Source organism: Mesoplodon mirus (assembly GCF_964341445.2).
Source record: "Mesoplodon mirus genome assembly, chromosome: 6".
NCBI lineage: Eukaryota > Metazoa > Chordata > Mammalia > Artiodactyla > Ziphiidae > Mesoplodon > Mesoplodon mirus.
The window spans coordinates 33,728,418-33,743,495 of record NC_138982.1 but is presented as its reverse complement, the minus strand read 5'-3'; the positions used below and the strand labels follow the sequence as shown (position 1 = coordinate 33,743,495).

Genomic DNA, 15,078 nt, shown 5'->3' with positions numbered 1-15,078 from the left:
CAAAGAGCATAGTTTACAAAATGTGCTTTATAGATGCAAAATGGTAGTTATACAAAGGTGTATCTGAAGGGGTTTCTGAATGTAGAACAAACCTAGGTAAGAGCTAGATTTTGTTTCTAAATTAGAGATGAAGCAGTTTTTGCTTAGATCAAAACTATAATTTTGAAGGATGAGAGGGAATAGAAAACTTCTGAGGAATAACAAATGGCAGATTGTTAAATCCATTTTGATTATGGGTTTCTTTGTAGTACCAATTTGATCTTGAGGCTGATTGATACTTGTATTTCTAATGCTGATATTTATAAGGTGTAATTTCTCACTGACTACATAGGTTAGAAATATTAATATCCAAATGAATGTGACTGGCATCCTCCAGACAGCAAGGAGTTTGTTGAAAATACTTTGAATCAGAAGTAATTTGTGAAATCCAGGTTTTTGTTTTTGTTTTTTTTTAATCTGTTTCAGGTTCCTTTGAGTACTTCTCTTTTGCCTATGAGTGAAGTTTCTTTATAGGTTGAATGGGTTCTGGTACAAGGCAGGGTATTATTGATTTGGGAGAAGACTTTGAGTTGGAAATTACTCTTTTTATAGAAAAGAATGATGTTTGGGTTCCTAAGCTTGCCAACTATAATCTGTTTTGACTCATTTAGTTGAAGTTTTACATTATTCAATAAATGTTGATGGAAAATAATATTACCACCAAACTCAGTAAATAAAACAGAAAAGCAGTGTCTTTAAGTGAGATATATTTCTTTCACACTTGAATGCAGATTTAATTAAAGGTGATAAAGTGGCAGATCAATATTCACGTACATTCTGAAGGGGAAGGTAGGTGCTTTCAAGAATATTAGAGGATTATGGCACAAGCCTTCAAATCTCTTTTCACTTTAAAACTTACAGTCCTCTTTTCTTTGATACAGGTATATCTTTAACATAGCTCCTACATTTATCAGCCGTATTTAGGATTATTTTTTTGATTTCCAAGTGAAAATGGGAAAGTAAAGGAAAAAGAGAGATTTCCTAAAGTAACTTGGTAAAGGTTTGAAGAAAGAATGGAAGGATTAAGGGGGTATATGTGAACCCATGAAAAAGAACGAGGAGAAATTTACTGAGCTGTGAATAATAGGTAGAAGTGGAATTTAGGAATTATGGAAGGTGTCTATGCATGCTGAAGGAGAAAAGGGATTCTGTGTCACACAAAATTCTCCCGTGGTAGCCATGAGACGGGAGTAGCCAACTAAGGATTGCTTTACCAAGCCAAGCAGTGGTGACAGGGTGGCTTCAGAGTGGGTGGGTGAGAAGAGAATGAGTTCAACGAGTTCTTAGTGTCCAGGGCCTTTTCAAGACGGAGGTAGTATGGTATGGTAAAAAGTGCATTAAACCAGGTAAGTCTTTTCAAATCCCAGTTTACATGCTAGCTTTGTGACTTTGGGTAAACTCCAGTTTCTTCATCTGTTAAACGGGGATATACTATTACTGTCTTGAGTGTTACTGTAAATATTAAGTGAAGTAACATATCAGTGTGCCCAGCATAGTGTCTTACATCTGGTAGATCCTCAACACATGTTAGTTGTCTTTCTTCTCCAGGTTATGATAATCTCTGAATTTTATAATATAGACTCAAACCTGTTAATAAATTTGGAAAGACATTTTCCTCATTAATTGCATAGAATTCCCATAAAAAACTCAGTAAGCATTTTTAAGTTGAATTCCCATAATTTATAGAATTTTTAAGTTGAATTCCCATTTTAATTTATAGAATTCCCATAAAAAAACGCAGTAAGCATTGTATAGTTGATTAAAAATGAGTAGTAATGCCCAACTTGTTCATATATTATGCTTCTGTTAACTTTGTCTTCTGAAAACAAGCCCAGACAGTCCCCTCAACTGAGAAAATACTTGTCTCAAATGCCCATGTGTTTAACTCCTTATTAAAAGCCCTGACTCAAAGCTTATTTACTCTATTTCAACTTATACAAATCTATAAAGCATAGTTTCTAATTGCTTGCACACAGTTGATTAGAAGCATTAAATTAGAAGGTCCAACAAGAAGAGTTAACTGTCTTTTCTGGAAGGCAGAAGAAAGTGATGGCTGATAATTTATATTCTCTTTAAGTACTGCATTGCCATTAGGCTTAAATGACTAGGGATTTCTTAATCGGCTGCAATTTGGATTACTTTTACAAAGCTGAACCAAACATTTTTCAGTACGAAAGGATCGTGGGTGTGTGTGTGGGAGAGGGAGAATTGAATGGAGCAGAAAGCTGAATTGTGGTCCCTCAATATTCCTTTTGCTATACCTTCTAGCTTCTCTGGCAGAGGGATGGAGATGAGAGAAGAAAGAAACTTGGAAGGGCAAAAAGAATGCAGCATTTGAAGTAATCTGCTAAAGGGGGATTTCAGAGAAATTGGCCTGAAGTGGGCCCCTTCCTTCCCTCTCTCTCTTACTAAGTTCTAGTTTTTAGCAATCTCTGTTCGGGGTAACTCCAGAAGGAGTGCCATCTTACCTTTAGCTGAATTAGTTCTAGAACATCATTGTCCGTCCTGTCTTGGATCATAACAGCTCTGCGATTTTATATTCTTTGTCAGCTGCCCAAGCTTCCTTCAGTTGCAGAATAATGGATCATTACAAGGAGCTCAGGGTGGCTTATTGCTTATTACTCCGCCTAGTCCTTCTTTTTCCCCATTTGACAGAGGCTCCTGGGAATGCAGATTAGTTGTTTATTTATTTATTTTTTCCAGAGCAGCCTTTCATGTAAGTGACATGACTTAAGCCTTCTTTCTTTCGTTCTCTCTCCTGTGTATTATTCCTAACTCCTGAATTTCCATTAATTGTATACACATTTGGGTCAAAAAACAGTTGGCTTTTTGAAGGTTTAGCAGGAAGAGACATTTAAATATTCACATGTTAGTGCAGATTGATAACATCAGTTTCCTTTCTTTACACTCAGCTGATCCTCCCTGAAAATATTGAAATTAGAGAAGGAAAGTAGCCTGTGTTAACTTTTGAGCATGGGACCTTTTGCTGTGTTTGGGTTTTTGAGTGTGCAGAGAAGCACATAAGAGCTTTGACAGAGATCATGTAAGAGTTACAAGGGGGAAAGTTAAAGATAGTAAGTGCATATAAGAGAGCTTCAAGGACAATAATAAACATACTTTTCTTTATCATTTTTCTTAGGGTAGCTTTGTCCTTTTCCAATTTACCATGGGCTTAGTGAAATTAACTTTTTTTGTTTGAGAGCCTTGTTTATTTCCTGTCCAGCTTACTCTGCCCAGACGCTGGTTGAGGTGTGTGATACAAGTGGGGCTCACTTATTTGGCTATGTATCTTCTTCTTGATTTTTTTTTCTTTCCCACTTAATATATCTTGGAAAACTTTTTACCCAGCACATATAACTACCTCATTCACTTTAATGGCTGTGTGTATTCCGGTGTATGGTTGAATCATAATTAATTTAACAAGTCTTCTATTATTGGATGCTTAGGTTGTTTCCAATCTTTTTCCATTAAAAGGTCACACCAGACATCCTTGTACATACATCTTTGGTTAATTTTTATGACTAAGCACATACATAGGATTGTATATACTCCTGGCAGTGAGGTTGCTGGCTCAGTGGTACATACAGTTTTCATTCTGGCAGATTTTCCAAAACTAACTTTAAAACCTTGTCAAAGCAGTGTTCATTGATATTGAAATCTGTGTTGAAATCTTTGTATTTTCTGGTATTTAAGGGAAATTGTCTCAAGAACAGTTTTTAGGCTAGCCAGTAATTTGAAATATATGGCTTAATTTGGGGTCATAGGAATAAGAAACCATACGTAACAAAGGAACAGTGATTCCTTTTTCTGTATATATGGCCTGTTTTCGAGAAAATTTTTGAGGTCAAGCTTCCCTTCGTTAACAGTATTTCCACTTCCCGTTTTATTTACTACCTGTATATTGAGGTGTGGTATCTTCCTGTTCCAAATCCCTCATTCTGGCACTTTTTTGCCAACCTGCCTTTTTTCCTCCAGATATTCTCTCTCTCCAAAGTACTTTGACTTCCTCAATACTTACTGTTTCAGCCTGATGTTAGGGATAAGGTTAATTTAAAAAAATTATGTTTTTATGTTTATTTTAATAGGCATATTACATATTAACACAGTATTATAGGTATAGTTTTAAATAGTATACATGTATTAGGATATGACAAATTTTAAAAAATTGATGAGGTGCATGACAAAAAACATTGGAGATGAGGACCACTACTTTAGGGAAATATAGACCTTGCATTGGGTTAGTAAGTCAGTTTCAACTTCAGCTAATTTTTTAAAAAAAGTTCTGTCCTAGGTCAGTTTGTCTAATATCTTTTATTAATGTCTTCTTTTAATAACTACTTCTTTTACTTCTCCTGTATTCTTTAAAAGCTCCCAAGGGTGTGGGTTTTGTTTTTTTTTTTTTTAATAATGATGTATGTGGCAATAGCAGATGTCACAGCAATAAAGGGTGGCTTTGTGTATATATACATCCCTTTTAAGTTGGGGGCTTTCCAAATCCTTTAGGAAAATAATAAACAGATTAGAAGAATATAATTGATTTGGTAAGGATTTCCAAAGAAATAAGCAAATTTTAACCCTAAGAGACTTAAATTTCACTTAGTTGTGGGATAGTTTATTCTCTAGAAATGTGATAAACAGAATATTTGAAGAGGACAGTTATTTGGTGATATGTTTAAAATGTTTGTCCTTTAGACTATTTGAAGATTTTGGAAAGAGACATTAGATTCTTGTTCCTTTGTCCCGTATGTATTCTGGACTTACGATACTACCTGGTACCAGGGAAGACAAGGTTAGCAAGTATGAATTATATTTTTATTTACTTTGCTGTTTATATGAGCTGTTTTTTGAGCTGCACATTTAAGTAAAGTTTTCTCCCTAGATGATAACCTTAGTAAATTTCTGAAAGAGTATTTAAATTTCAGTAGTGTATTTGAATTTAACTGATCATTTATTTTACCTCTGAAAGCTATGATCAAAGTAGTAACCATTACTACCTGATTGATTTGGGAAAGAGGTGACTAAACTGAAACATAGTTAATGCATTTACTAATTGTGGGCCCGTCATGTTGGGCGAGTGTGTGTGTTTATTTTGCACAATCTGATAAAAAGCAAACAGTACCAATGTTCTGACATTCTTTGAGATGAAGTTTCTTTGGATTTCATGATTATTGTTTTGCTAGTTTCTCAAGTAACACAATGGAGTGCGAATTTACAGCAAAGAAAGTTAGAAGATTTAGTATTGCCTGCTTTTTCTATAATAGTGGGAAAAATAAGATAATGTAATAAGATAATGTAATTATTTAATAGTGTCTAGTTCTTATCATGACCTCTTAAATTTATTTAATCATGTGCAACTATTTAAGAATACATTAGTAATGAAAATACTACTTTTTCCATTTTAACAAATTTAAAAGCATTTGAAAGAATAAAATTTTATTATAGAAAGTTTTCAAATTAGAGATAAATGTAAATATGAAAAAAACCTGGTAATTTCACCACCCAGTGGTAATATTACTATTGTTAGCATTTTCAATAAATCTGTATACAAACACATATTTATACACACATTTCCCTTAATATCAGGCTTTTTCCCCAAATTTTCAAATATTTTTCAAGAATATTTTTTGACTGTATGGATATTTTTTGAATTCCAGCAGACTTCAACTTTTTACTGAAGCATAAATGCAGTAAATTTGAATTTATTTATTCTGGCAGAAATGTATGCATATCACAGATATATACATCTTATAACTTTACAAAGTGAGCACACCTGTGCAATCAGCATTCAACTCAGGAAAAACATTGGCAGTTTCCAAACACTCGCCTTTTCCTACCTCCTATCAATGGCCTCTTCACCCAAGGATAGCCATTTTTCTGATTCTGTTTTTAAGAAAAACATTGAGATATAATTTATATACAATAAAATTCATCCATCCTAAGTGTACAATTCAATGATTTTTAGTAAATTTACTGTAGTCTAGTTTTAAAACATATGTATGAATATAATTTAACCAGTTTCGTTTTGTTGAATACGCAGTGTAATTCCAGTTTATCACTATTGAAGTACTGCTATAGTGATTTTCCATGCATATCTTTATATGTACTTCTGATTTCATCAGGATAGGTTCCTAAAAGTAAAATCACCAGTTCAAAGAATATGTGCATTTTTATGGCTTTTGATACATGGTACCAAATTACCTTTAAAAATGAACTAATATACTCCCACTGTCAGTAGATGAGTGTCTTCCCCCCCCCCTGCCCCCGCCACCTCAACGTCAGGTGTATTTTTTGTGTGTGTGTGGTACGCAGGCCTCTCACTGTTGTGGCCTCTCCCGCTGCGGAGCACAGGCTCCGGACGCTCAGGCTCAGCGGCCATGGCTCGTGGGCCCAGCTGCTCCGCGGCATGTGGGATCCTCCTGGTCCAGGGCACGAACCCATGTCCCCTGCATCGGCAGGCGGACTCTCAACCACTGCGCCACCAGGGAAGCCCGAGGTGTATTTTTTAAGCGTTATTATCAGTTTGGTGGATAAAATATGGTTTTAATGTCCATTTCTTTAATTACTACTGTAAGTGAATATTATTTTATATATTTAGTGACTATTTCTAATTTTTCTTTATGATTTGCCTGATACTGTTCTCTCAGTTTATTTCTTAATGTTATTTCTTTTTATTTTTAAGATATTTTAGTATATTAAAGGATTTGGATCCTTCTGGTGTTACCCCCAATTTGCTTTATGTCATGCTCATTTTTCATAATGAAATAGATTAGGATTTTGTGTCTTAATGTCAAAAATAAAAAGTTGTGTTTTACTCTACCAGCCTTTGGAAATTTATCGTGGTAATTTTTAAATTGGAGGCAATGTTGAATTATATGAATAAAACATTTTTATTAAAGTGTGTACCTTTCATAATTTGAAATTAAAAAAATTCAGGTAGACATATGAAACTAATTTATTAATGTTTTGTTGCCAAACTTGGTCTTTCTAGGCATTTATACTTAAGCATGAACATTGACGACAAACTGGAAGGATTATTTCTTAAATGTGGCGGCATAGACGAAATGCAGTCTTCCAGGGCAATGGTTGTAATGGGTGGAGTGTCTGGCCAGTCTACTGTGTCTGGAGAGCTGCAGGAGTCGGTTCTTCAAGATCGGAGTATGCCTCACCAGGAGATCCTTGCTGCAGATGAAGTGTTACAAGAAAGTGAAATGAGACAACAGGATATGATATCACATGATGAACTCATGGTCCATGAGGAAACAGTGAAAAATGATGAAGAGCAGATGGAGACACATGAAAGACTTCCTCAAGGACTACAGTATGCACTTAATGTCCCTGTAAGTAATTCCTTTATAAGATATTAAACTTACAGTTAGAAACATAATTAATTTTGTATTAAGTGATACAAGTCATAGAAGAAATTTCAGGAAGTGTTTAAAGGCTGAATATAAATAGTTCAAATGGGCATTATTAAATAGATATACTAAATATTGGTAAAAATCATAATTGAAAAGGCAAAATTAAGTTTTGATATTACATACATTTCAGAAACTTATCTTTTCTGGATCACATTTATTTATCTATTAGGGTTACTGTGTATTGAATTTTTGTGTGTGTGTATTAAATTTTAAGTGCTTAATCTTAAAAGATACTTTGTTTCAACTTCTGGATTTCTCCTTAAAGAGTAGAAAGATTGAGCACAGCTAGAAAAAGATTGTACACTTGAGAGTTTTTCCTTCAAATTCTGTAACTCTTGGCAGTTCCTGCCATCTTTATTTTTTTCATTATCTTTAAAAAGGATATCAGCTCTTCAGTCTGTTTACCCTGGATGTCATAGGTCATCACCTAAGGTACTCTTTTGTAGGCACCCATAACTTTTTTTTTTCAATTCAAACGAACATTTATTGGGCCCACATTAAACGGGACATGGTGAAGAGATTACGAGTTGCCCCTTTTCTGTCTGTGTACAATTTCTGCCACTCTTTCCTCAAGTGGGTACATCCTATGTCTCACAGTCTTTGCAATTATTCAAGCTCCTATAATGGAATGGTAGGCTTGTTCAGAGGCTCAGAATCTTTTTAGAAAGTTGTAGTTAGCAGAGGGTCACAGGTAATGGAGAACTGCTTCATTTTCTAACAAAAAAACAAAAACAGTGAGCTGGACTCGTTGCTTCCCATGAAGATGCTGGGCTCATCTTGTGCTTCAGTCACGGGCTCTTTGGAATAACCAGCAGTGACATCTTCATAATCTTTACTCCATAAGTTTTCTGTGTGAAGTGACTCATAATCAACTCTGGCCTTAGTGACTTCTTCCTCAGAGCTGAGGGTGTTTAATTCCACATTAGTAGGTAATGCGAAAGTCTGTGTGTTCTCTAAATACAAGTCAGTGGTTGTTTCTGTATCTTGGTCACTGGTCAAGTGTAGTAGGACAGTGGTTGACTGACTGTAGGTCAGTGATGAATTCTGGGAGTAGTGTGGGGTAAGTCACAGCCAGGGCAAACCAGGCAGAGAGGAGCAGGGCCTTCCTGAGCATGGTGCTGATGCAGGCGGGGAGTGTGGGAAGCTCACGAAAGTAAGGAGGCTGAGTGTTTTTCTTTGCCTTCTTGTATCTTTATTTTTACCTGATGACCAGCAAAACTACAACTGTAATGTAATCCTCTTCTACTGTTTATGTGATATTAAACCTGGATCCTTTCAGTACTTCTGATATACTGTGCTTTTTCTTTTGCTTTAAGACCTTTGTATATCCTACTTGTAATATTCCCCTCAGTCATAGCCCCTGCCTGTTTTTTAACCTAGTTAAAACTTCATCATCATCAGCTTGCCACTTCTGTCTGGTCTAGGTGTAGTTCCTGCAATAGGGACTTGTTCACTGTCTGTCTCTGATAGATTGTAGGCTCTATCTATGTATGACAGCATGAATTTTGTCTTATTTTCTATTATGTCCCAGGTGTTGGCACATGGTGTGAATGAATGGATAACTACTTACAGTTGTGTTCTAATACATGTGCTCACCAACTTTTACCTAGTCCATTGTAATAGCCTTTTCCTTTTTCAGCCTGTTGATGGTGATGGATTACATTAATTAATTTTTAAATGTTGAATCAGCCTTGCATACCTGGAAGAAATTCCACTTTGTTATGGCTTATAATTCTTTTTACACATTGTTGGATTCAGATTACTAATAGCTGTTGAGGATTTTTGCATCTATGTTCATGAGATAGATTGGTCTAGTTTTCTTTTCGTGCAATATCTTTGTCTGGTTTGGATATTAGAGTAATCCTGGCCTCGTAGAATGAGTTAGGAATATTCACTCTGCTTTGGTCTTCTGGGAGAGTGTAGAGAATTGGTATAATTTCTTCCTCGAATGTTTGGTGGAATTCACCAGTGAATCCATAGGGCCTGCTACTTTCTTTTTTGGAAGGTTATTAATTACTGGTTCAATTTCTTTAATAGCTATAGACCTATTCAGATTGTCTGTTTCTTCTTGTGTGAGTTTTGACAGATTGTGTCTTCCGAGGAATTGGTTCAATTCATCTAGGTTTTCAAATTTGCGGGCATAGAGTTGTTCATAGTATTCTTTTATTATCCTTTTTTTTTTCTTTTTTTTTTTGCTTTATAACAAATTTAGTCCTTTTAATGTCTGTGGTGTCTGTAGTGATGTCCCCACTTTCATTTCTTATATCAGTAATTTATATCTTCTTTTTTTCTTAGCCTGGCTAGAGGCTTGCTGCCTTTTTTTTAAAAAAAAGTATCTTAACAGTTTTTAAGCATATGGTGTTACATACAGTATCAGCATATAGTTGACTGTACTCACATTGTTGTACAGTAGATCTCTAGATCTACTGTACAACTGTTTCATCTTGCAAAGCTGAATCTCTATACCCACTGCACACCAATTCCCCATTTTTACCTGCCCCCAGTAAAGACTTAATAATTTTATAGAGAACTAGCTTTTGATTTTTTCTGTTGATTTCCAGTTTTCAGTTTCATTGATATCTGCTCTGATTTTTATGATTTCTTCTGTTATTTTGGATTTTTTTTTTTTTTCGTGCAGTACGCAGGCCTCTCACTGTTGTGGCCTCTCCCGTTGCGGAGCACAGGCTCCGGATGCGCAGGCTCAGCGGCCATGGCTCACAGGCCCAGCTGCTCCGCGGCATGTGGGATCTTCCTGGACCGGGGCACGAACCTGTGTCCCCTGCACCGGCAGGCGTACTCTCAACCACTGCGCCACCAGGGAAGCCCTGTTATTTTGGATTTAATTTGCCATCTGCCCCTCCAGTTTTCAGTGGTGGAAGTTTAGGTGATTGATTTAGATCTTTTCTGATATATAGAAATGGCATTCTAATATAGCATTCAATGATATAAATTTCTCTCTAAGCACTGCTTTCAGTGTCCCTCACATTTTGATAAGTTGTATTTTTTTTTTCATTTAGTTCATTTTATCTTTTAATTTCTTCTGAGACTTCTTCTTTGATTCATGTGTTATTTGGAAGTATGTTGTTTAATATCCAAGCATTTGGGGATTTTCCAACTATTTTTCTGTTACTGATTTCTAGTTTAGTTCTCTTGTGGTCTGAGAGTGTTTATTATATGATTTTCTGTTCTTTTACATTTGAGAAGTTGTGTTTTATGGCCCTGAATGTCATCTGTCTTGGTGAATGCTCCATGTGAGATTGAGAAGAATTAGTGCTTCGCTGTTGTTGGATAAAGTAGTCTGTTGATTGCAATAGCTTTCTTTTTTAAAAAAATAAATGTATTTATTATTTATTTTTGGCTGCATTGGGTCTTCACCGCTGCCCATGGGCTTTCTCTAGTTGGGGTGAGCAGGGGCTACTCTTCATTGTGGTATGCGAGCTTCTCATTGCGGTGGCTTCTCTTGTTGCAGAACACAGGCTCTAGGCAGTCGGGCTCAGTAATTGTGGCTCGCGGGCTCTAGAGTGCAGGCTCAGTAGTTGTGGCGCACGGGCTTAGTTGTTCCGTTGTATGTGCGATCTTTCCAGACCAGGGCTCAAACCCGTGTCCCCTGCATCCACAGGCAGATTCTTAACCACTGCACCACCAGGGAAGTCCCGCAATAGCTTTCTTATTGGTCTGATTGTAGCCTGACCCTTATCCAGTCTGTATTTCAGATGGTTCTTATAGTGATCTTTCCAAAACGATATTTATACTTATCACTCCCCTACCAAAACTTTTTCAGAGGTTTCTTATTGCTAAACAGCTGAAATGTATTCTTTTGCTTGGGCCAAAAGGGCCTGTGATCAGGTCTCTTCTTATCCAGCCCCTGTGTACAGTGCTTCAAGCCCCTCTCCCCACTTCATACTTTAAGTACATTGAAATTACATTAGTTGCCCAGGTCCAATATGATTTTTTCTATTACTTCTGTACATGTTGTATATACCTGTAATATTCTTTGTTTGGCAGTCTACCATTTTTCAGTTCTCAAAACTTTCTTTTGTGTAATTTTCATTATAGTAACTAACTTATTTTTCATTTCTTGGCTTGCAGGACTGTGAGGTCTCTTTTCTGGAACCTGTATTTTAACTTTGTGTTCTCAATAACTGGGCTATGGTAGGCAGTCAGATATTTTTTGAGTGAAAGAAATTTTTTTTAATTGAGAAAAAGTTTAAATTGAAATGCTGTGAGATCCTAAGTTTATAGTTTAGAGTTTTGACAACTGCATAAACTTGTGTAACCCACAAGGCATCAAGGTACAGAATATTTTCATCATCCTAGAAAGTTTGTGTTTCTTCCTGGTCAGTCCACTCCACAACAGTTGTTGTGGTTTTTTTTCCCCCCATCATAGATTAGTGTTGTCCTTTGAGAACTTTATGTGAACGGAATCATATGTAACTCTTGTGTCCAGCTTTTTTTTTTTCCACTATAGAATATCAATTTTATTTGAAAAAATTCTAATATAGAACTAAATAGGGACTTCCCTGGTGGCACAGTGGTTAAGAATCTGCCTGCCGGTGCAGGGGACACAGGATTGAGCCCTGGTCCCACATGCTGCAGAGCACCTAAGCCCATGTGCCACAACTACCGAGCCTGTGCTCTAGAGCCTGTGAGCCACAACTGCTGAGCCCTCGTGCCACAACTGCTGAAGCTCGTACTCCTAGAGCCCATGCTCCGCAACAAGAGAAGCCACCGCAATGAAAAGCCCTTGCACCGCAACAAAGAGTAGCCCTCAGTCGCCTCAACTAGAGAAAGCCTGTGCACAGCAATGAAGAAAATAAATAAATAAAAATTTAAAAAAAGAACTAAATAGCTGTAACATCAGTATTTTTCACATAGTTTTTACTTACTAATTGAAAAGTAACTGAAACAATGTAAAATAATAATTGCTTTTCCTGTGGATAAGTATATTAAAAAGTAACATTCATCTTTACAAAGTGTGCATTCCTATTGTGTTATAGTATAATATCACAAGTTAGAGATTGATTAAGGGTTTTATTTCGCAGGTGTTGGTACTGAACACCTCAAAGCAGTAGTCTATTGTGATGTATTTTAAATTAATTTTCAGTTGCATTAGAAAGAGAATGATGGCTTGGTTATTTAGTTGTTACACTAATGAAGTAGGTATTTCAAAATTTCTTCTCCAGCTTCTTTTGCTCAGCATAGTGTTTTTGCAGTTTTTCATGTTGGTTGGGTGTATAAGTAGTTCATCCCTTTTCGTTGTTGATTAACATTCTGTTGTTTCATTATCCTAAAATGTTGTTTATTTATTTCCTTCTTTATGGTTATTTATTATCTTTAGTTTTCAACCTTTATGGATAAAGCTGCTATGAACATTGTTGTGCAAGTCTGTTTTCATTTCTTTTGGGTACATTTTTATAGAAGTTAAACTATTTCTCTTCTGTTTTCATTTTGTTTGATCTAGTGTCTATCTTTGCATTAGTATTACTCTTTCATTTTAAATTCATTTTTATTGGAGTATAGTTGCTTTACAATGTTGTGTTAGCTTCTACCGCACAGCAAAATGAATCAGTCATAATATACATATATCCCCTCCCTTTTGGATTTCCCTCCTGCATCAGTATTGCTCTTGATAGCTGTATTTTTTTAATATAAATTTATTTATTTATTTGTTTGTTTGTTTATGGCTGCGTTGGATCTTCGTTGCTGTTTGTTCAAAAAATTTTCAATGTGTAATTGTTCATAACTAGTATATAGAAATGCAGTTGTTTCTTTTTATATTGACCATGTATTCTGTGATCATGTTATATGTACCTATTAGTTCTAGTAAGATTCCTTAGATTTATTCACAGTCCCTATTATCCATAAATTTTACATCTTCCTTTCCAATCTAACTTCTTTTTTCTTCCTTATTGTATTGACTAGGCCTCCAGTACAGTGTTGAATAGAAGTAGTAAAAGTAGACATCTTTGCTTTTTTCCTGATCTTTAGGGGACTGCATTCAGCTTTTCACCATTAAGAATTGTTTTAGCTATAGATTTTTCTTAGGTGATCTTTATTTATTAGATGGAAGAAGTTTTCTTTCTAGTTTGTTGAAATTTTTTAAAACTATGAATGGATGTATAACTTCATCAATATTTTTTCTGTATCCGTTAGATGATTATATGATTCCCCACCTTTTTTAAAAATAAATTTATTTATTTTTGGCTGCGTTGGGTCTTCGTTGCTGCACGCGGGCTTTCTCTAGTTGCGCCAAGCGGGGGCTACTCTTCATTGCAGTGTGCGGGCTTCTCCTTGCGGTGGCTTCTCTTGTTGCAGAGCACGGGCTCTAGAGCGCAGGCTCAGTAGTTGTGGCGCACGGGCTTAGTTCCTCCACGGCATATGGGATCTTCCCGGACCAGGGCTTGAACTCCTGTCCCCAGCACTGGCAGGTGGATTCCCAACCACTGCGCCACCAGGGAAGTCCCTCCTCCCTTTTCGTAATATAGTGAATTTATTGATTGATTTTCAAATGTTAAATCAACCCTGCATTCCTGGGATAAACCACACTTGGTCATGATGTGTCATCTTTTTTATAAGTTGCTGGATTCAGTTTACTAATTTTTTTAAAAGAATTTTTATGTGTATGTTTATGAGGGATACTAGTTTTCTTGTAGTCTTTGTTTTAGGTATACTGGCCACATTAAAAATGGGGTAGGAAATAGTTCCTTCTCTGTTTTCAGAAAGAGTTTGTGTAAGATTGGTATTATTTCTATCATACATATTTAGTAGACTTCACCAATAAAGCTAATCTTTGGCTGAGTTTTCTTTGTGGGAAAATTTTTACTTCCAAATATAATTTTTAAAACATGTAAGGCTACTCAGATTTTAAATTTTATTCTTTTTTTTTTTTTTTTTTGCGGTACACGGGCCTCTCACTATCGTGGCCTCTCCCGTTGTGGAGCACAGGCTCCGGACGCGCAGGTTCAGTGGCCATGGCTCACAGGCCCAGCCACTCCGCGGCATGTGGGATCTTCCCGGACCGGGGCACGAACCCGTGTCCCCTGCATTGGCAGGCGGACTCTCCACCACTGCGCCACCAGGGAAGCCCTTAAATTTTATTCTTGATTTAGTTTTGATAAATTATATTTTTCAAGAGATTTATTTATTTTTTAATTGAACAAAAATATTTATAATATTTTCTTAATTCTTTTATTGTCTAAAGGATTTGTAATAATTTCTTTTTTCACATTCCTGATAGTGCTAATTGTCTTTTTCTTGATTAATCTGGGTAGAGGTTTATCAGTTTTACTGGTCTCTTCAAAGATTAAGGTTTGGTTTTATTGAGCTCACTATCGTTCATTTGAACTTTCTTTCATCTTTACTCTCATTTATTTCTTTCCTTCTGCTTACTTTATTTTTAATTTACTCTTTCTTTTCGTAGCTTCTTAAAGTAGAAGTTTAGATGACTGTTTTAGACCTTTCTTTGTATACATGTAGGTGTGTGTAACTACCATGACTCTCAGGATACAGAACATCATACCAAAGATCTTCCTGGTGCTACCCCTCTGTAGTCACACCTCTTCTTGTTACCCCCACCATTCCTAACCCCTGGCTATCCTACCCTAATCTGTTTTCCATCTCT

General features: G+C 36.0%; 1 protein-coding gene across 4 annotated transcripts in view; it reads left to right on the top strand.

Annotated features, from left to right (window-relative positions):
• Positions 1–15,078, top strand: part of ZNF148 (zinc finger protein 148) — a 131,279-nt gene that overhangs the window by 44,294 nt on the left and 71,907 nt on the right. For all 4 annotated transcript variants that reach the window (XM_082625016.1, XM_082625014.1, XM_082625017.1 and 1 more), the window contains one exon: positions 7,028–7,376. In XM_082625016.1, the coding sequence (XP_082481142.1) occupies positions 7,044–7,376 (333 nt within the window). In that variant the 5' untranslated portion in view covers positions 7,028–7,043. The remainder of the gene's footprint in view (positions 1–7,027; positions 7,377–15,078) is intronic.